The sequence below is a fragment of the Leuciscus leuciscus genome (assembly GCF_965113295.1).
Source record: "Leuciscus leuciscus genome assembly, chromosome: 10".
Classification (NCBI taxonomy): Eukaryota; Metazoa; Chordata; class Actinopteri; order Cypriniformes; family Leuciscidae; genus Leuciscus; species Leuciscus leuciscus.
In genome coordinates, this window is record NC_138734.1 from 29,461,990 (window position 1) to 29,483,920 (window position 21,931).

At 38.4% G+C, this 21,931-nt stretch overlaps 1 protein-coding gene across 8 annotated transcripts in view; it reads left to right on the plus strand.

Annotated features, from left to right (window-relative positions):
* The first annotated feature begins 392 nt into the window (after positions 1-392).
* pclob (piccolo presynaptic cytomatrix protein b) overlaps positions 393-21,931 on the plus strand; it is a 99,452-nt gene continuing 77,913 nt past the window's right edge. For 7 of the 8 annotated variants that reach the window (XR_014209168.1, XR_014209169.1, XM_082181702.1 and 4 more), the window contains exons 1-4: positions 393-578; positions 14,485-15,427; positions 15,820-16,692; positions 20,996-21,865. Coding sequence is in view for 6 of the 8 variants with exons in the window: in XM_082181702.1 (XP_082037828.1) it covers positions 14,591-15,427; positions 15,820-16,692; positions 20,996-21,865 (2,580 nt within the window). In the remaining 2 variants the exon portion in view is untranslated. Of the gene's footprint in view, positions 579-12,453; positions 12,581-14,484; positions 15,428-15,819; positions 16,693-20,995; positions 21,866-21,931 lie in introns of those variants that run through there. The other variant, XM_082181703.1, reaches the window with a different exon arrangement.

The following is a 21,931-nucleotide window of genomic DNA, read 5'->3' on the forward strand; positions in this document are numbered from 1 at the left end:
TATATACTCATATGTACAGCAGTTGCAGTTTATAGTGCTTTCTGTAACATAAGCTGAACCAGTAATGGTAAAAACCCACGCCATCCTCAAAACCTTCATATACCAGGCAGGATTTTTTAAGTACATAATCTCCTGCTGATTCTTGTCTATGCTCCCTCTATATCTATTATCCACAGCTGCCTATCTCTCTCTCTCTCTCTCTCTCTCTCTCTCTCTCTCTCTCTCCTGCTCTCTGACTACACACCACTACTGACTTCCTGCCTGGTCCTGATTGGTCTGTATTGAGCAGGAGGAGATTAGGGCAGTCCCTAGTCAGCTGGAAGGGTGTCCAAAGAGTGCCAGGATAGAGAGAGAGAGATGCTGTCGCTTTAAGAGTATTTTTAGGCTGATAGTTGATGATGGTCAGTGGTGGGGAAAATCAGAGTTAGTGGCGGCAGTGCAGTAGCTTCCTGTGAATATGGATGACAAGGGGAGACGCTGATGTATTGTGGATTTAACAGCTTTTATAACGCCATTAAACACACTGGACTTGGGGTATTTTTATGCGTTCAACCTTAATTTGTTGGGGCTAAAATTAGGTAAGTAGTTGCAATTATGTATTTGTTTTATTATTAATATAGAAAAGTTTTTTTGCTAGACTGAGTATTTGGACATGTTATTGGCTTCAAGATTATATATTCAACAGTATAACCGTACACTTTCATATATGCAAGCTTTATATCACGCTTGGCCTGCAGATATGAAATGATCTTATGATGGAGGATGGGGGTTGGTTGACCACTGTGAACTAGCTGTCAAGCTATTTGTTTTTCTAGCTGGACAACCCAGTCCATCTTCTTCCTCTCCGAGGCAGATATTTAAATTTAATGAAACTGGCGAACAGTGTGTGATCAAGTTACAGTATTGATTACAGCCTGACCCTCTGCTGTACTTCACATGCAGATAGGTTTGTGTGCATGTTTTCCTTTGGTTGTGTGTATGTGTGTGTGTGTGTGTGTGTGTGTGTGTGTGTGTGTGTGTGTGTGTGTGTGTGTGTGTGTGTGTGTGTGTGTGTGTGTGTAGATTATAGTAGATTATAACATCCAATTAATAATACCCGCATGTGTGCTTCAAATATACTCATATTTCATGAATATATTCTGCTGAGACAAAGCAAGAATATGCAAGACCTTGTGTGATGAGTGCACGTGTGAATGTGTATTTGTCAACATCAGCTTGTTTAGCTTGTCCATCTGTTTGTGTCCTCATGTTTTTGTAGCCTACAGTACATGTATATTTTTGCTTGCATCCTTTTCTATAACTATGTTTGTTTTCGCATGAGAAGCTGAGACACCTAAAGAGGCTGTAAGGGAGAAAGTTTGTTTAAGGACATGAAAAATGTCAAAAGGTTTAGGCATGGTTGATGGAATAACATGTCAGGGCCAGTGAAGCAGCAGAGCTTACCGAAAGCAGGAGCGAAGACTTGCTCCAACATCCCCAGACATCAATCAAACAAACACACACACACGTAAACAAACAAACAGAAGAGCTATACATTGTCCAGAGGGAAGCTTCAATAAACCATTAAAATTAGATCACAGTTTTAAAAAAAATGTTAAGGCGATCCTAATGGTCTTCTAACAACATAAATACATAAGGACAGCTATAGTGTGTGAGAAAAATATGAAGTGTAATATTATAAAGACATGTTTAAATTAATCTTGTCCTAAATTAAATGATTGGCTTTTATATTTACTAAAACAAATAAATAAAATATTATCTGGAAAATACTGCATATGTGTACATACATGTATGCAGTGGTGTAAATTATTTGAGTAAATGTAGGCTAAATAGTTGCCGTAGCCTACTTAAGTATCTTTTTGGCTACTTTGCTCTTTGACTGAGTATAAAGATATTAGCAACTCTCTACTTGACTACATTTTTGAATAAGCATAAGCACTCTTTACTCCAATACATATCTTGTGTGTTTTGCCTTTACTCACCCAAACTTGTCAAAAAGGCTACTTTACGTGAATGTGAGTGCAGGTATATGAGATGAGGACATGGCTGCAGCCGGTGAAGAGACCGAAACCAGCACATCTAGTGCAAGTAGGCTGTGACTATTTACTTAAAGGCCCACTGAAGTGCCTTGAAACATGCAGCATTATTCAATGTGTTGACGGAATTTCCACTGAAACAGGAACACAGGGTGGGACATATCGAGCAGCTCCTCCCCTTTTTTAAAATAGCCAATAGCGTTTGACAGCTTATGACAGCCACAGTCTAATAGATTCCCCTTTTAGATTTAATATGAAACTGTTACTAAAGCAAAACAGTGAACATAATCATGCTGAGGATGTGTACTTTGAGGAATTTATGTTGGTGCATGCATGGTACCAGTGTTATCACTTCTACTCGACTGTGCTGTTTCTAAAGCCGAGTCTGTCTAACCATTTCTCCTCCTACATCGCTTTAAAATGTTGCATTCTGTGTAGAATTTAAAAAGCGACTCACGCATATGATCCGCTCTGTGCCATCGTGTCTCTGGACCGGAGCAGATTGTGTGCACGCTGCGGCGGTTCGCGTGATATTAACGTGAAACCAGACTTATTTCGCCCCAATGGAGAGCATATTTACACTTTCTGAATCATTCCCTGTCTCCTAATACATTATGTGCTTTTCACCATGTAGAAAATAGTAATTGTGTGAACAAGTGACCGATTTTAGACGCAGCTTGTCTGTTTATGATGTAAATAGGTCCCCTTTAATATGTGGTTAGTGTTTCTCATCTATTGTTTTAATATTGCACAAATAATGTTATGGAATTATGTAATAATAATTTAGATTCTAGAGAGCATTGATTGGACAGAAAATCTGATGAGAGGATGAAGTGCAGGGTGATGTCATCAAAATTGTTGATCCATATTGGCGGAAGTGATGGACTGTAAGTTTTTAACGCTTAAATCTTCTAAATGCAAATGTTGTTATTGTTTTGGAGCGCACTAGCTTATAGATAACCTTAAGGCTAACATATTCATACTAAATGCTTTATTTTTTATTTTTTTATGAGGACTTTAAAGGGTTAGTGGAAATTCTGTCATTAATTACTCACCCTCATGTCGTTCCAAACCCGTTAGGGTTTAAACAGTCCATGTAACTACAGTGGTTCAAAGGCGATGAGTGTACTTTTTTTTGCACACAAAAACAAAACAAAAACAAAAATAACGACTTTATTAAAAAATGTCCTCTCTTCCGTGTCAGTCTCTGACGCTGTTCACCAGAGGTGGGAGACTCGAGTCATTATGACTTGACTCGAGTTGCAATTTTCTGGACTTGAGACTTACTTGACTAGATCTCTGAAAAGACTCGACTTGACTTTAGACTGGCTCCTTGTGACTTTAGACTTGACTCGGACTTGTGCCTATTTACTTGAAATGACTTGTGGAAAATATTTTTTTTCAATTTTTGTTATTAATTTATATATTTAAGAATGAACTATATATTTTCCAATAAGTCGGCGAACCCAACAATGCGTAAACCGCTGGACGCTATCCGGAAGCCGCTTGCCGCATGCCAAAACAGCAGATCCCTCCGCGGACAACATGGACATTCCATAGCTTAATGTGAGGGACAGAAGTCTATTTACATACGGAAACTCGTTTTACCTCCTCTGCGGCTGTCAATCATTCTCCATTCAGTATTCAAACAGCGCGCGCGCCTCTTCCGGTTGGATGCACGGTAAAACTCTCTCCAATATGATATATTCACATTATAATGCATGATATGTGGATAAAAGGCTGTGGATTTGCATAAAATGACTTTATTTTGTTGGAGTTTGTTGCTGTTTTTAAACGACTCACTACCGTGTGCTTGTTAGATCACACACATCACAAGGACTATGAATCGGCATCAAACGCACAATAACTGGAATTTAAAACTGTGAAACAAATGATCAATAAACTGTTGGACAGATATACACTAGGATTTGTGCGCTCGACATTTCTTCGCTTTGTGCCGTGAACTTTTAAATGCTTATTTATGACTCCATGTTGCTTTGAGTACATCATTCTGCACCCGCGATGCGCATACGCGCTTTGTGCGCTCTGTTTTGAAGCGTTTCATATTATCATGGTTTTGCGCACTGAAAGATTATTAAAAGCCTATATTTTTTTATACCTAGCCTGCTCAATACATTTAAAATAAGCATAATTTAATTGTATATTATTTCTGCATTTAAAGTGCTTCTTAACAATATTTTATTTATTAAACACAAGTTTATTTATTTTTGTAACCCATTGGCCCTCTGTGTCTAAATAAGTAATAAAAGTCCCAAAGTTAAAAAATGTGTAAAACGAGCCTGTGTGTGACTTGGTATGACGTATGGCGCCTTCACGTGCTATGGAAAAGATTATATTTTCCACTTGTGAACTGGTATTTACCAGTGTATTGTGTTCAAGTGCTTTTGTTGTCGTAATGTAGGTAAAAAAAAAAAGTGGACTCACAGATCCAGACCTGTTATTTGGCTAAAACAATTTTAGTTTGCTTAAGTCAGTAAATCATGGTGTCGCTGTACAAAATACACTCACGTGAGTAAATTGCCTGATCGCTCATTACTAGGAGGCTTCTTGACTGCTAGATAGCATCTGCTCTGGGTAGATAACACCAAACCATAACGGTATTTTTAAAACTGACACTGAGTGTTAACGCATTATATTACAATTGTTAATGACACAACATTTTATAGGCTACAAAAACTATCCGCTAACAGTAGCAAAAACGTTTAGTTGTGTACAATGCTTATTCACGACTCTTGCGTTGCTCTCCGCCATTTTGAAAAGGTCAAAGGTTATCTCATCTCGGCAACTCCTGCATCAAAATATTCTACGAGCTGCCCAGTGGACATGAGTGGGTGTGCATTTTCCACGTCGGCTTTTGGTATTTACCATAATTACCATAGCACGTAAAGGCACCATAAGTTGCGACTTGACTTGACTTGACTTGACAAAGAGTATGACTTGACTTGACTTGACTTGACCCTTACAACAGAATAGAATGACTTGACTTGACTTGAGACTTGCATTTAGTGACTTACTCCCACCTCTGCTGTTCACGTTGTAAACACAATGCAGCGCTTCTGGGTTCTACGTTAGAACAGCTGCTCAGTATTGGCCGGCTCCTGCGTCAGCACCACATGCATGCGTCGAGAAGTTGTTGAATAAAGTAGTCATGCTTGTTTTTTTGCGCTCAAAAAGTATTCTTTATAACATTAAGGTTGAACCACTGTACTGCCCTGCAAAGGCAAAAGACCTTAACTCGCTAGAGTGTGAAACTGAGAAAAATGACTTTAAAGTTTCTGTTTTGTCCAGACAAAAGTATTATAGGTAGGACTCCCAAAATTTGACAACTAGTTGCTATAATGAAGAAATGTTTGTATGCAAAAAATCTTGAGCTCAAACTTGACCTTTGACCCTTGTTTGGCTGTTACTGTACTCTGCCTTTGTATCATATGCCAAAAATAAGGAGTCGTGCAAAGGCAAAAGGCAGTAACTGACATATAATCAATATTTGCTTGCTGTCCCCCATACTTACATCCATTATAAGAACACCTAACCAAGGTCTAGTCATCATGGTATGTGTTTTAAATTATATAGAAGACCTTTTGGTTTGTTCCTATTTAGTGCTATAATGATCAGGATAGGGTGGCAAGCAGCACTAACAAAGTTAAACAGTATGACAGTTACAGATAAACAGATAAGTAAAACGTAAACAGATAAGTTACTTTGCAGTACAGTATGAATAAATGCAATAAATATTTCCACAAAAAAGATAATTTAATTATAATTGAATAGAAATGTATTTTAAACAAATTACAGAGGAGCAGTAATTTATCAATTTGCAACAAGAATATTTCATATTCATTAGGCGTTTTTAGGACTTTATTTTGAAATAGCAATAAACATGAAAAATCATGAAAGATTGGTAGAAAGCTCAGTTTGTTTTTATACCAAGAGTTCAAAAAATAGCACCAATTAAATGTTATATAAAAAAAAAAGTCAGATTTTTAAAAAATATATAAACAAAAATATTATGGATTCTCGATTTGTGATGCGGCTACCCGCTATAACGCACATATATGCTCTTTTTATGCGTTTATTAGAGGTTGAATTAAAATGACGGTGACAGTTAAAGGGTTAAGGGCCACCAAACTGCTCAAGATGCACAGTCAACGAACTCGACTTGGATTACTGCTTTTTAATTCTGAGATAATATAGACAGAATCAACCGAAAAAAAGTTGGAATTACTTTTACCATTTAGGTTAGCCTACTTTGTACGGACGTTAGCGATAACTAGCTTAGTGCTATATGGATTTGTGTAAGATCTGACATGAACACCTGCAAGAAGGAAATATGGCTCAAACACGTATGGATTGTTGTGGTCCGATACAGCAGATGACGTGCATTGCTATGGATTATATCGGATTGCATGGAAAGGTAGGATGCCTGTGTATTTAATAATTGGTTTTCGGCGTCTGATGTGAGGCGAGTGTCAACGTTAGCGCACAGATTAAATTTAGCTAGCTCCGGGCTGTCACTGACATTGATAGATCTGAACCATCGCCCTGAACGAAAATAACAACATTTATGACAACCTATTAGCTTGCATACCATCTAAGTATGGCTTGTTCACCTTGCTTTGTTTCTGATTGCATACTTGGAGCAGTTTTTCTGGCCAAAGATGTATTGTGTGTATGTTACGTGGTTTGGTGACAATTAAAGAGCGGCAAACTTTGACAGTATGACAAAGCCAGAGTACAGTAACATCACAGCGGCACCGTAACATCTCTCTTGATGCCAGGCTAAACAAAGTCAGAACACCGTAACTCAACTTCAGCGTGCTGGAACAAAGGCAAAGAGCCGTAACAACTGTTACGGTGTTCTGCTGTGGTTTCTCGTATGGTTTTGGAAGTTACGGTTGTCATAGCCCTTTATTTTCTCGTTAAAACAATCAAATTGACTCACGATATTTATTCACATGATAAAGGAGGTCTCAAATACCACAAAAATGACACTAACTCATTTTTGACCAAACATGATGTTACGGCGTTTTGCCTTTGTAGGGCAGTGTAGTTACATGGACTATTTTAACGAAGTCTTTACTACCTTTCTGGGCCTTGAAAGTGGTAATAACGTTGCAGTCTGTGGGGTCAGAAAGCAGTCGGATTTCATCAAACAATTACTTTATTTGTGTTCCGAAGATGAACGAAGGTCTTACGGGTTTGGAATGACATAAGGGTGAGTAATTAATGACAGCATTTTAATTTTGGGGTGAACTAACACTTTAACGTTATTTTATTTATCCGTTATATTGAAGAGACCTTTTTGAATTTTGAATTCTTTTGAATTTTGCATAATAGGTCCCCTTTAATATGTGGTTAGTGGTTCTCATCTATTGTTTTAATATTGCACAAATAATGTTATGGAATTATGTAATAATTAATAATAATGTGAACATGCATTGCGCTCTGAAGATGCCTGAATGTTTTGATAAAGTATTTGACTTGCTGCAGCCACATTATAATAGACATCGAGTTTAATATAAAATCTACAGACCAACATTACTCTGCATTGTGAAGAGTCAGTGTCAAGGTCCAGCACTTCTGAATAGTTTTCATAATCCATTTCAGAAATGGCAGGTGTCACTTTTATCACAATAATCACAATACCTGATTGGTAGAGTTAGTTTGTGGTGGCACATGCCCCTGGTGGTTTCAGTTTTTTAGTTGTGGCCACTAAATAGTGTCTATATATATATGTTTTGTATCATTTCAAATGATACAGTTGAACTGTCAATCCTATGCAAATCGGGGGGAAAAAAAGAGTGCTGTTCAGAGCGCATGTTACAACATGATACACGGGAGAAAGCGACATGTGTCACTAGGCTATTGGAGGTGCCACAACATACGCCGACATGTTCTGCAACAATGTCGGTGGCACATGACGCAATCCATCAGCGCATGTGACAAGTTTTAGTGCAACATGCCACTATCCACTGGCATATGCCAATAAGAACCGGATGTGCCACCGAATGTGCTGCTAAGCATAGCAGCATGTGCCAATGGCTTCTGTGCGTAGGATGCCATGCCACTTAATCTTAATACCACCTCTCTGGTTTTCACTAGCATGTTGAGGACTAGTACATCTTTGAGCCTACATTAGTACGCTCAAAGTCCCAGACAAAAATGCATGTTTGATCTGTTTTAACTGGAATACTATTGATTCTTGTGTGTGATTTTTATTTTTATTTTTATGAAACATAAATGAAAAACCCTTTCAGTCTTCTGAGCTTTGAAAGAGCGACATCTGAGCAATCAGAAGGGTGAGAATGGTGCTGTAACAATGTCTAGAGGAATATTCAGCCCAATCTGGCCGTGTGTACCCACACAGACACCCACCCACCCACACACCGACAAATGGTGGGAGAGGAAAAATGTTTCCAGCTTCCTAGTGTTTACGCTTCCCCACGCATGACGCAACACATAATCAGCACAACACACACACACACACACACGTCCATTCTCCCTCCCCCAACATATGACGCGCAGGCCGAGTGGGAGAGTGATGCATGGGGGACTGAAGACATGCACGACTCACCGTACACACGCTCACTCGCAGGAACAGGCTCTGGAGAAATGTGACTCTCTCTCTCTGGCTGTCTTGATCTGTGTGTTTCAATGGCAGAATTATGTCTGCCCAGTGGCAGAATAGATAAATGGGGTGAATTTCTTGTTTTACGTTAACATTACTGCATTGGAGCCAAATTAATTTCGGCAACACATATGTTTCCAGACGATTCCTGGCTCTCACCACCTACCTAATTCAAAACAGTTTTATATCCTTTATGAAAATATTTTATCTCATCACAAACCATTAACCTCATGCTAATGTAGGAAATCATATTGTATTAAAGGAATAATTTTGGCACAAATATGAAAACTGATTGTTCTATCTTTCTATCTATCGTTCTATAATTCTATCTATCATTCTATATATCATTTTGTCTATCGTTCTATGTATCGTTCTGTCATCCATCATATCATTCTGTCATCCATCATATCATTCTGTCTAATGTTCTATCTTTCGATCTATCAATCTTTTGATCTATCTATTGATCTATCGTTCTATATATCGTTCTGTCTATATCGTTCTGTCTATCTATCTATATATCGTTCTGTCTATCGTTCTATCTATCATTCATCTATCAATCATTCTATATCATTCTATATATTGTTCTATGTATCATTCTATCGTTCTATCTATCGTTCTATCGTTCTATTTATCGTTGTTTCTATTGTACCTTCAAACTATTGTACCAAAAACATCAAACTTTGCATGTTGAAAAGCCTTGTTTGAAGTTAATTTTAAAAGTCTTGAAGTTAAAAATTACAGTTAAATAAAATAAACTGAAATTCAAAGAAATGTTATTCTTCTTCCCTAAATTTCAATTTGAATTGCATTTCTGCATCCTGTTTTCTACTGTAATTTTAATTCAAATCAAATGCATTAATTAGATTGTTCTCAGTTCAGTTCTGAACTCCGGTTTCTGGGTGAACTATTCCTTTTTCTCCTTACCAATTTTATATCCTTAAACTTGGGCAACCAGGTGAAATCCATTAATGATATGGTTTCTAGACGTGCTGAATTTGCTGGAATAGACATTCCTCCTAATTGCATCTGACTCTGCATCATACAGTGAGGTGATGTATGATTATTCCATAAACCATTGCTAGACTAGACCATAGCTCAGAATGATTGAGGGCTTATTCTAAATTGATGAGAATTAATTTCCATTGGAAAGGAGTAAATGGCAGTTATAGTTTTGGGCTTAATCCCCAGAGAGATGCTGGAGAGATGCAATCTGTGATGTAGCTTCTTGGCAGATTGTTTAGACTGCTCTTGTTCAGCGCATTGCAGGGTGACAGGCTTGGTCTACTGTCTTGAATGAACTGCTTCTTGTAGAAAAGTCGCCTGGGCTGTAAGCCAAGCACTCCTGATTTATGTGACCTCAGTCCAACATGGTTTTCAGACTGGCTTCTGAATGAGCAGGTTTCCACTAGAGCAACTAGACATTTTAGAGAAATGTTTGATGAAAGGAAAAAAGAGAGAGATCGAATAAAGAGTCAATAAAATGATTTGATTTGAAAAGGTACAAGCTTGGCTTAGCTTGAAGCCTGATTAAAAGTAAAAGATAAGCACTTACTAAGAAAGAAATGTCTGGCCTTTAACAGTGTGGATGTGGTAATAGCTACTCATGATCTGCAAACATTGAAGGCTGTAAGGTTTTTATTTACCGGCCTTTTTAAATTTAACGTTTTGAAAATTCAATTCAAATGCTGACGCATATCATGAAAAAGCATCATTGCTCATTAAAGAACAGATTAACACTTCATTAGGTGCTTATGGATCTTTGCTTCTTTTTTGGTTTAAGATAAAGCCAGTTGAAAGGTAGTTCTGAAATACTTTTACAAAGTGATTCTGCAATGGTTTCGCTTCAGATTAGCAATCCGACAGCACCATATTTGTTTATTGCACAAAAACGTACTTTTTTTAAAATGTCAATGAACTGCATTGGCCCTAAATTAATTATTAAAATGACAAGACGAGAGGAAACATGACACTTTTGTAAAAGCATTAACAATATTTGCCGCAGCTGATAGGTGAATTTGTGTCAAAATGCAGTAAACTTTGTTTGAACACACAACCTTTGACAGCAACAAGTTAATATATGTAACGTATTTTCTCATCTCTTTTAATAGTTGATAATCCTAATTGTTGTGACATGCTACAATTATAATACAACCATTTTTTTTTTTTGGTTGCATCCCCAGCAGTTGTGAACCACTTCTTTAGAGACAGTAGGAAAGTAGAGATCTTATGATGGCTACTGAAATATTTGAAGTCTTTGGATTGCCGAGAGCTCTATTCTGAAGAGGGATGGTTCAGCAAAGACTCAGGTAATGGTACTGGCATGCCGGCACTGATGGTTTTTTATGGATTGACCATTAGCACTAGAGTGGAGCACATTAGATTCTCTCAGGACCATGACTGATTCTGCCAGGCAAAAACCTATAATGCAGACAGAGAAAAGCAGGCTTCTCACGCTGCCTGAGAACGGAGAGATGATGGATGTGAGTGAGTATACACAGATAAATGACAAGCAGAGAGAGAGAGAGAGAGAGAGAGAGAGAGAGAGAGAGAGAGAGAGAGAGAGAGAGAGAAGGAATTGTCATACCCTATCAATGTTTACTGTGAATTTGAAGGTGAACTGATTTAGGCCATTGCCACAGGCTCAGTGTTTCTGACTGCATTTGACCTTCTATATATTAATAAACATAAACCAGATTGCATTTTGTAGCAGCATGTATCCCGTTCAGAGTTCTTTGAAGCTTATTATTATTATTATTATTATTATTGGTTATTTTTTTATTTGGTAACACTTATTGTTACATATGTTACATGTACTTTCCCTAGTAATAACAGTAAACTATGCATTATTAAGTAGTTACTAAGTAGTTGATTACTATTACTAGGTACTTAAATATATTATATATTCAATATAATATATATAAATATATTATATTACACTGTAACAATGACACCTTAAAAAAAAGTGTAATTTATTTTACACCTTTATTTTAAGGTGATGTAGTTACATTTTACTTACTCAAATAAGTACTGAGTAATATTAATTAACCACATGTACTATAGAGTTACTGTTAGGGTTGTAATTATGGATCATTTACTGTTATTGCTATAGTAATTAGTACATGTAGTAACGTGAAACTACATACCTTAAAATAAAGTGTTACCTTATTATTTGTTGTTGTTTAACCTCTTTTGCACACTGTTGGTAACATTTATTTATTAATTTTTCCATTTAAGCACAATGGTTATCCTTTCTGACACCATGCTTGTGAATAATTGCCAAAATAGGTTTGTTGCCTAGAAGCATCATTATATATTGCAGATATGTTTTTTCATTTTTTTTTTTCATTAGGAAGATCCACTTTTTTCCAGTAGTCAGCTACTTTACATTTCAGATTTAATTTCTTGTCAGATAGAATGTTAACTAGAGACAATAATATTAATCAATAATATCATCATAATATTGAAACATTGGCAAAATAAATATATTCAAACATGTATTCACATTTCTATTAGCCTATATTATAGAATTTTAATAAAACTGCTGTTCATAAAAGTAACCTTATGGTGTTTGTCATTTATATTAATGCACTGTCAACATTCTTATGCAAACGACATCAAACCCCTTACAGATGCCCGAATAAAACATTAGCCGATTATTAGCGGAGAGTCTGTCAAAGACGAATGATTATGTCGCTTTAAATTCAATTTTCGCGAGGCGATGTATGCTGATCACCTGTCATGTGCGGCGCATGCGCAGAGGGGATGATTGTGAAAGCGGGTATGCCCTCAGTTCCTCGTAACCTCCATCCTAGACGCTGAGCAGCAAAGTCCGACTACCAAACAGCACTAGAGAGACAGAAATGGGAGAATAAATAGGGATGCTCTCACGCTGCAGGTAGGATGCTGTTTGTACGACTTCAGCTGCCCGTTCAGATGAAAATAATCGTGTTTTCCCGTGTGAACACAGTGGCAGTTTTGATGAAAGATGATTATGGTGTGTGGTAGTAGAGTAGTAGGCTACTTCTAGTCTGGAAATGCTTTCGGCTACTAGATGCTCTCAGACAGCATGCAAGAAAGCGGTTTTAGTGATGAGGCTGGGAAATCCTCCCATCCTTGATCAAATTGCAGGGCTTGATCAAGGGCGAATGCATCATGATCAGGACAGTGAGGGAACCTCCATTTCTCACCGTTTGCTATTTTATTTCCTGTTTGAAAGCATGTTATGAGGCGAGATCAGTGTGATAACTGCAGATCGTGACCGTCTGAGATTGATCATCTACCATCTACAATCTCATATCAAATAACCAACCTATTCTATTCTATAATACTATACCATTTTTTTGTATATTGACGAAAAGAATAAAATAAATAAATAAATAAAAAACTGACTTATTTATTTTATTTTATTTAATTTTTTAACTAAAACATCCAATCCTTTAAATTATGAAATATTAAGTTTTCTTTCACATAAGATTGCAAAACACCCATTGTGTTTTACACATGCAGCGAAGGTTTTCCAACCCGGATATGCCGACGGATGATTTCTGTAGACGGGTTCTGTAACTGATGTTGGTTTTGAAGGAGAACAAAAATTGTCAATATATATTTTTTAGGCTGTCTGAAGAGCAAAATGTGACATTTAACATTAATATCAGGTTATCGATGTGATTGAAATGTTGACGGCGCGCTCTCTACTGAAAAACAATCATGCTTTTGCGAGAAAATAAAATAAAATAAAAAACATACACACAGAAAACCCACTCTTTGACTCTTTAAAGTTTCTCATCATGAATGTGTCCGCATAGAGTTACTGCTGTGAATGGTATAACGTGTTGTATTTCACGCTAAACGGCAGAGCAACGTGATGCATGCGCTGAGCGTAGACCGCTGTCCAAGGTGCTGAAGGGAAACGTCCAAACACTCAGTCAATGCAGGGCAATGCAGTCACGCTTTACAAGAAAAATCTGAGTTTTATTGCTGTTACATATTCATGCTACATTTTTAAGCTGTATTACACATGTGGATGAACAACAGATGTAGTAAAATTGCCATTACCAAATTGTCTTTAGAGTTGTCACTGTAACTGCAGAACTGCACTCGTAATTTGTATGGGTAGTTATTAAACTTTTAATCAACTTATTCAACCTATAATTCTTTTTATGCTATGGCCTATAACAGATATGTTGCAGATATTGAATTCATTCTGGCATAATGCCATTCAGAAGACCAAAGATCATGGAATCTATATACAATAATTATGGAAAAATTATCTTATGAATTATGATTTAAAAAAAAATAGTTTTATATGAAGTAATGGGTGAATGCATCATGATCAGGACAGTAAGGGACCTTCTGTCCATCACTATTGTTATTTACCATTTCAATAGATGTGTGATTAATGCAGATCGTGACTGTATAAGATTGATCATCATCTACCACCACTACATGCTAGCTACCGATTACGTATTATAAAGTTCATGACCGTTTTTGTTTGTTTGTTTAATCTTATTTACTACTTTTGCGTTAATTAGGTTTTTACCTGCTTTGAAGATGACTTACAGTAGCTAGACTTAGCATGCCTGAAAATATCTTAGACAGAGTACTCTTCTCATTTTACTCAATTTTGCTTTTATAATTGTTATTAAATCATTTTGTTTTTGGAGTCTGGAACTACTAATATTTTGATTTGATAATGAATATGTTATTATGTGTGTGTGTGTGCATTAAAGGTATATATGCATTAAAGACACAATAATGTGTGACTTCTGTCTTTTTATTGTCCATTTTCTATTTTCTAAGGGACACTGGAGGTAGATGTGAGGGATAATTGCAACTGGTGAGAGAAGCCCTCCACTGGGCCCCTCCATCCCAGCCCTCCCTTACACCAACATTCCCCACAGCCAACATGTTCTCCTCCAACTTTCTGAGTGGGGGGAATCCTCTAAGTGCGATGTCCTCTGCTGTGAACAAGTTCAGTCTTTTTGGGGATGAGGCAACTGAGGAAAAGCAACAACAGCAGCCTCCAGGTCCTTCAAAGCAGAAGGATCCTCAACAGCAGGGGAACGGCCAACCAGCCTCACAGGGACCTCAGAGGCAAAGTGGACAGCAGCCGCAGGGTGTGGGACGGGGAGCCCAAGGAGCTGGACGGAGTGGACCTCAACCACAAGGAGCTGGACGTGGTGGACCTCAACCACAAGGAGCTGGACGTGGTGGACCTCAACCACAAGGAGCTGGAAGTGGTGGACCTCAACCACAAGGAGCTGGACGTGGTGGATCTCAACCACAAGGAGCTGGACGTGGTGGACCTCAACCACAAGGAGCTGGACGTGGTGGACCTCAACCACAAGGAGCTGGACGTGGTGGATCTCAACCACAAGGAGCTGGACGGGGAGGTCCTATACAGCAAGGAGCTGGTAGAGGTCTCCCACAGCAGGGAGTGGGGAGGGGGGGACTGCCACAAGGAGCAGGTGGGGGTGGATCTCCTAAGCAGGGTGTTGGGAAGGTTGGACCTCAACAACAAGGCCCAAGAGGACCTGGGTCTCATCCAGCAGGTGCAGCTGGGTCAAGGCTTCCTTCAGCAGAGCCTCAGGTGAAAGATGGAGCTGGGGTGAAATCCCTTTGTCCAGTCTGTAAAAATACAGAACTCAGTTTTAAGTCCAAGGATTCTCCCAACCATAACACCTGCACTCAATGTAAATCAGTGGTCTGCAACATGTGTGGGTTCAGTCCTCCAGATGCAACTGTGAGTACAAATTCCTAAGCATGATACGTAAAGCAGAGGTATTTTGATATGCATGACTCTTTTTTTTTTTTCTCGCTCGTTTTTGAATTAAAATAGAAATAGAATCATGATATTTTATATAATAGTGTTATTTTATATAGTCAAGCTATTTTTTTGCAAATAGACAGCTCTAGATTTACCCATCAGTTTGTACTATCAGGTGATGGTCACCATTATAATTCCAGAGTGCATTCTCTCTGAAGCATGCTTTATTGGACTATGATGGATGCTAACACTTTTTTTATAATAACTTTTTAACAAAGTTATACTACATTTTATTTGTTGATTAGAATTTTTGTTAAGTTAAAAACTAGCGATTGTATAACAGACATTTGTATCCTCAATGTACGCAGGCTAAGGAGTGGCTATGCCTGAATTGCCAGATGCAGAGAGCTCTGGGAGGGGCAGAAAGAAGTGAACCTCCTACGCTAAAAACCCAGCCACATTCCAAGGTCTCCGTACCATCACAGAACCCCGCAAAGAAAGACACACCTCATAGTAAGCAGACGCCTCCATCTGCCAGCCAGCCAACCAAACCAACAGACGGTCAGAAACCGTCAAGCCAGTCTAGCACAAGTGCAGCTCATCCATCGCCGCAAATGTCACAGCAAAAACTTATTCCACAGCAGACAACAAAAGATGCTCCTCCTGCCAAAAGTGAGCCACCATCAAAGACTGAGCCCCCTAAAAAAGAAGAAGAGTCCAGTTTCTTTGGTTTCGGTTTTGGTGCCGCTCGATCCCGCTCTCCCTCTCCACAGCCTGGTGCCTCTTCTGTTTCTGGGAAGGTTCTAGGCTTCGGTTCTTCGTTCCTTAGTTCAGCATCCAATTTGATTTCGGCTGTCCAGGATGAGCCCTCGACAACTCCACCAACCTCTCGAAAGGGTTCTGCCGTTTCCCAAACTTCTGCCAAGACCACCACACCCCCTTCTACCAGAAAAGATTCAGACAGCTCTAAGGGCTCCCCCAATCTTCCTAAATCACAGACACTGGAAGGAAACAAGCAACAGCAACAAAATAAACCCCAAGATACTCAAAAAACGACAACGAAGGAATCCTCATCTGCTCAGGCTTCTAAAATAGATCAAAGCCCGAAACTTCTCCCCAAAACCTGTCCACTCTGCAAGGCAGGCCTGAGAAGAGATCCTCCCAACTATAGTACCTGCACTGAATGCAAGGCCACTGTGTGCAATCAGTGTGGATTTAATCCTGTGCCTCATCAAACGGAGGTAAGAAACAGATGAATGTATTTTCTTGCAGTAGGTTCACATTATGGTTTGTGCAATGAACTGTGGGCAGGAAATGTCAAGAGCAATTTCAGAGGACATGTTCTGGGTGATTCCAGTGATTCTGTTGTAAAAGATGGATGTATTTTCTAGTCTCTTTGGTTTGTGTGGAGGCAGTCTTGTGGAAGGCAGACCGAAAATGGCTGTGAGAGAGACAAAATGTGCCTTGATTCTCAATTGCCTCAGACTACTCCCAGCCTAAACTTACAAAAATAAAGTGCTTGCACTCTCAAGGCAGAAAAGAAAACATCAATGTGCATATTCACATTGTTTCCTCCTTTTTTAGTTATGCTTTAAAGTGATTTACATATCCATTAAGGCTTTGGGTGATAAGTAGATATTATGAATGAATAGACATTATTTGCTTTGTGACTCATGTTATGACGTTTATCTGGGTCAAACATTACAGTTAGTGGCTTTTCTATTTTACATGCAAACGTTCCACCCAGTGTGTTGATTTCAGCCACTTTCACCACTCATTAAATGTCCCTACTACCAGACTGGTTTCATCACTGAAATAGGTGTTCTGAAAAAATATATTTGTGACTGTCGTAAGACATTTATTATTTTATTTTTTTATTAATCAGAAAACTAGCTAATCAGAAGCACTGGTTGAAGTTAGCAAAAACATCTGAAATCACTTTCATCGTGTTTAACATTAAGTTTTGTTGGTTACTTTCCAGTAGTGTTGGGATTATTTTATCCTTAATGTTGGCAAGTCATACTGAATATTATTAGGGTTTGTTAATGTACAAATTTCATTTTTAAAAATAGCATAAATGTCGGTGTGTTGCAGAAATAATGTGTGTGTAGATTTGACTAAACACAAGACTAACTTTTGTACCATCTTTGGCCATCAGGTTTTATATTAAGGGAATAGTATAGTCAAGGCCAGAGATGTGTCATGTGCTTAGTCTTAGCAGTGAATCTGCTGTAATAATATATGTTCCCTAGAGAACCCTTATCACCTCTATTGTCATCATCTGGAAGCCCTGGGCATACCAGACTGGCCCCTAAATGGCCATTTCATATTTAAAGATGTGTTGAGCACAAAATACTATTGATTCTGTAATTAAACATTCAGACTTTACGTGCAGCCTGGTAAGGAGACTCCAAGGCTATTGGGTCACATGGACCAGCTGTGTGACGAAAAAACAACAGGCAGAGGATCAGTGGGCAGTCCTCAAAGATAAAATCTAAGACTTTTCCAAGAGAGTTCAGAAACACAGAGATGAGGTGTAGATTACAGTGGCATCTGCTACTCGATAGTGCTCAGTGTCAATCACAGGTTGTTGGAATGAGATAATAGTGAAAAAAATATCTCTACAATATGAAGGTCACCTTCATTCATGGCCACAACTGTGTGTTTGGTGTTTTATCATGAAACATTCAAACCTGGGAATTGCCTTAAGTCTAGAGAATTAGCAAATGCAACACATCTGTGTATATTTTTAGTCAATGCTAAAATTATCTAAATTATTTAGTTTCCTTATTCTTAAAAAAAGAGTGCTGCTGGCTTTCTCCAGAGATTAAATGTAGGCTTCAGGGTGAGCTGTGTGCTTGAAGTGTGCATGCAGCACAAATATTGCGATACTGAGGGAAATTAATTTAACCCTCAGCTCACACTCTGAGAATGTTGAGGGATATTTACAGTTCGATTTCCCCAACATCACACAACACTTTCACTGCCTACTGCAATGCAAATGTAAATATATTCTGTAATATTTTACTTGTAATATTTTGTGTGTGTGCAGGCAGTATATGTGCTTACGTAAATACTACTGTAGGTCTTAGTAATCAATGTTTATTGTTTATTTTTTATTTGTAACACAAAAGAGCCCATTCACTAAATATTTCAAATGATTTTCATTGAACTCAAATGGGACTTTGGAGATCTTCAGAGGACTGCTCTAAAATGAAAATATTTGTTTCAGCATTCTAGTTTACTGGAAAGACCCTTTTAAGTCAGAGCAACTGTTCTGTAGACTTCTAAAACATGCATTTTCAGAATAATGAAACATTTACGAGTGTCTTAAGGCAGGTTTGAGGTGAACATACTGTGGTTTCACCTTCTAGCTTATTGGGAATGCCTTTATAAAAGTAGTCATGTAGGCCTCTAGCAGAATATGCATTTTCAGTATACTTTACAGTTGTCTGTAATGTGCAGGAGTATTCCAAGGTCATGAAACTTGAGTGTTGTTGAAGTAAGAGTTGTAAGGGCTGGTCTGACATGAACATATTCAAATTTCATCTTGCTCAGAAGAATTCTCAAGAAGTCAAAGACTTTGCAACATTCTTTCTAAAAGTCACCAAAGCATAATATGCACGAAAGTCATGATATTTATCTGTTCTAAATATTCAGATATTAATAATCAAATTCAAAATGGGTCAGCATTCAGAAATGTCTATTAAAAGAAGATCTTTTATTAGTAGCAACTTAGGTGCGTTTCCATTACAGATTTGCGCAAAACTTATTTATTTAACCCTTTCGCACGTATGATCACACCGATGTGATCAGTCTAGGCTGGTCCCTGGCGATCACACCGGTGTGATTAGAACGGTCAGTGCATCACGTGATCAACTGCTAATTTCAAATGTGCTTTCGCGCGTTGGCTGGCACTGAGCCAGAGACAGGCGCGCTCAGAGCTGTCACATTATCACAACTTTTCTGTTTTCAACCACATAATGTTTATTTTAGGTTTCAGACATATAAATTCATATAACTGCGTCTGCGGCACAAACATGGCGGCGCCCATCGCGCATACAGATAAACTAACGCGATCGTTATAAAGGTGTTTAAACACTTCCACTTGCATATACTTGACAATCGGAATATCAGATATTTCATGTCATAGCTAACAAATTTGTGAATATTTTGAATAAAAAAGGAAAAATGACATAAAAGCAGATCATCATTCAGGCTACGTTTACACGGAAACGATCTGAAGAGAAAACGCAAAAGTGATCACTTTTTATTCTGCGTTTAGACGAGCGTTATGGGGGGGGGGAATCTGCGTGCATACGGTGACGCAAAAGTGTGTGAAATTCGATGTAGTATGCACTCCAGGCGGCTCGGTGTGCAATGTGAAGCACTGATCGGTGCCTTCACTGTCTAGCAGACTTTTGCGTTTTTACCGTTTAGACGGAAACGCGACGGTGAAGCGTTTTTAAGATTTCCACTCTGGAGGGTGGTTTCACTTTTTTGCGTTATTAAGCCCCCAAAACGCCATCGCCGTCTAAACGAAAGGCACATCTGATAAAATATTTTTACGTTTTCACCCGCGAGCGATCTCGTGTAAACAGGGCCTCATTCAGTGCTGTTGTTGCAATGACGTGTCACCATGGAAACCATAAAGTGACACGTTCTAAATAACGGTCGCCTTGAAAAACTCACACTGGAGGGTCAGCCAGAATATTTTAAATTTATGTGTGAAAGGGTTAAACAAAAATATTTTCTAAATGTTGATCAACTTTTGCGAAATGACGCCGTTTCAATAAACTGATGCTATGCGACTAAAACGTAATTTTTTTTCTCCTGTGATAAGTTTTTTTTAATTGTAGGAGACGTTATCCAAGCATTAATGGCAAGGAAATCCATTTATACTTGGGAGTAGCCACGTATGAGGTGTTTCTCCCTCCTATCTGCTTCAAGGTATTGAAAAATTGTGGCATTTCTTTGTAGTTTAGAATCCAGTATTCCCGTAATACTTTTGTCTTTTATGAGTTTAATAAAGAACAGTCTTCTGTCCAAACATACCATGCCTTCTTCAAAGAATGATCGACTTTTACGTATGCCTGTGACCTGTAAATGTGAAACTGTTTCCATTGCAGTTTTTTGAAATATTCCTTTTTCAAATTGCCTGAAAAACCACCTCAAGCGAGGGTAAAAACTTTTTTGCGATATATGGGAGTTTTTGGCGAAATTGACGTGTTTCCATTGGGTGTATTTTCAATCCACAATATCAATTCGCACAATTTGAAGGGTAATGGAAACACAGCTATTGAAATAAATTAATAGACATTTTCAGAGTGCAGACCAATTTTCTCTTTTTTTTATAAAAACAACTTAAAAGACCAAAAAAAGTGAGAGAGAGAGAATACAGTACATCACCAATGTTTTGTTTTTGTTTTTTTGTTTAAATTTTTTTTAAAGCAGCAATCCTGCAAAATCTTTTTTCTCATTTGTTATTAATGTTACAAAAAATAAACAATGTGAAGAAATTACTCATAATAGATGTTTTTGCAGGCAAAAGAATGGCTTTGCTTAAACTGCCAGACACAGAGAGCGCTGAAAGGAATAGAGCCTCCAGGACAACCCACTGTAAAGCCCAGCAAATCTCAAAAAATGGATTCTACACTTGGTCCTTTAGAGAAACAGCCCAAAGCTTTGCCAACAAAGGCTAGTCATGCCAACCAACCTGCTGCTCAGAAAAAGGAGATGCATGAACAACAGACTAGTGCAGAAGGAGCAAAGCAAGCTCCCTCCCCTAAACCTTTACAGCAGCCGACAGCAAAAAATGCTCCCTCTTCTTCCGTGTCTAAAGCAGCACCAAAGGCTGAGACTGAGCAAGAACAGTCAGGATTTTTCGGCTTAGGCTTTGGTGGAGCCCGGTCACGATCACCATCCCCTCAGCCCGCCATGTCCGGTAAGGTCCTAGGATTTGGGTCCTCATTTCTGAGCTCAGCATCTAATCTTATTTCATCAGCAGTTCAAGATGAACCTTCTACAACACCACCAACTAATCCCCAAGCATCTTCAGTCTCTCAAACTTCTTCCAAGACCACTACTCCACCAACATCTGGTAAAGGCTCCACAACATCACAAGGGGCTGCAATATCAGTGTCTACAGGAAAGGCTAATGAATCAGTTGGTCAGAAAGAAGAGAAAAAGACAGAGCCAACTGCTGACCAAAAGAACAAAGCCCCAATATCTAAAGAATCTGAACCTTCTTCACAGATGCCAAAAGCAGTCAAAGGCCCTCAACCCCCACCCAAATCCTGCCCGCTCTGCAAGGTTGAAATAAAAAAGGACCTTGTTAACTACAGCACCTGTACTGAGTGCAAAAACACTGTGTGTAATCTCTGTGGATTCAACCCAACACCCCATCAAACAGAGGTAACATTATGTTGGCTTTTAATACTTTTGAAAAGTTTTTGAATGATGCATGTGTACATGAGTTAA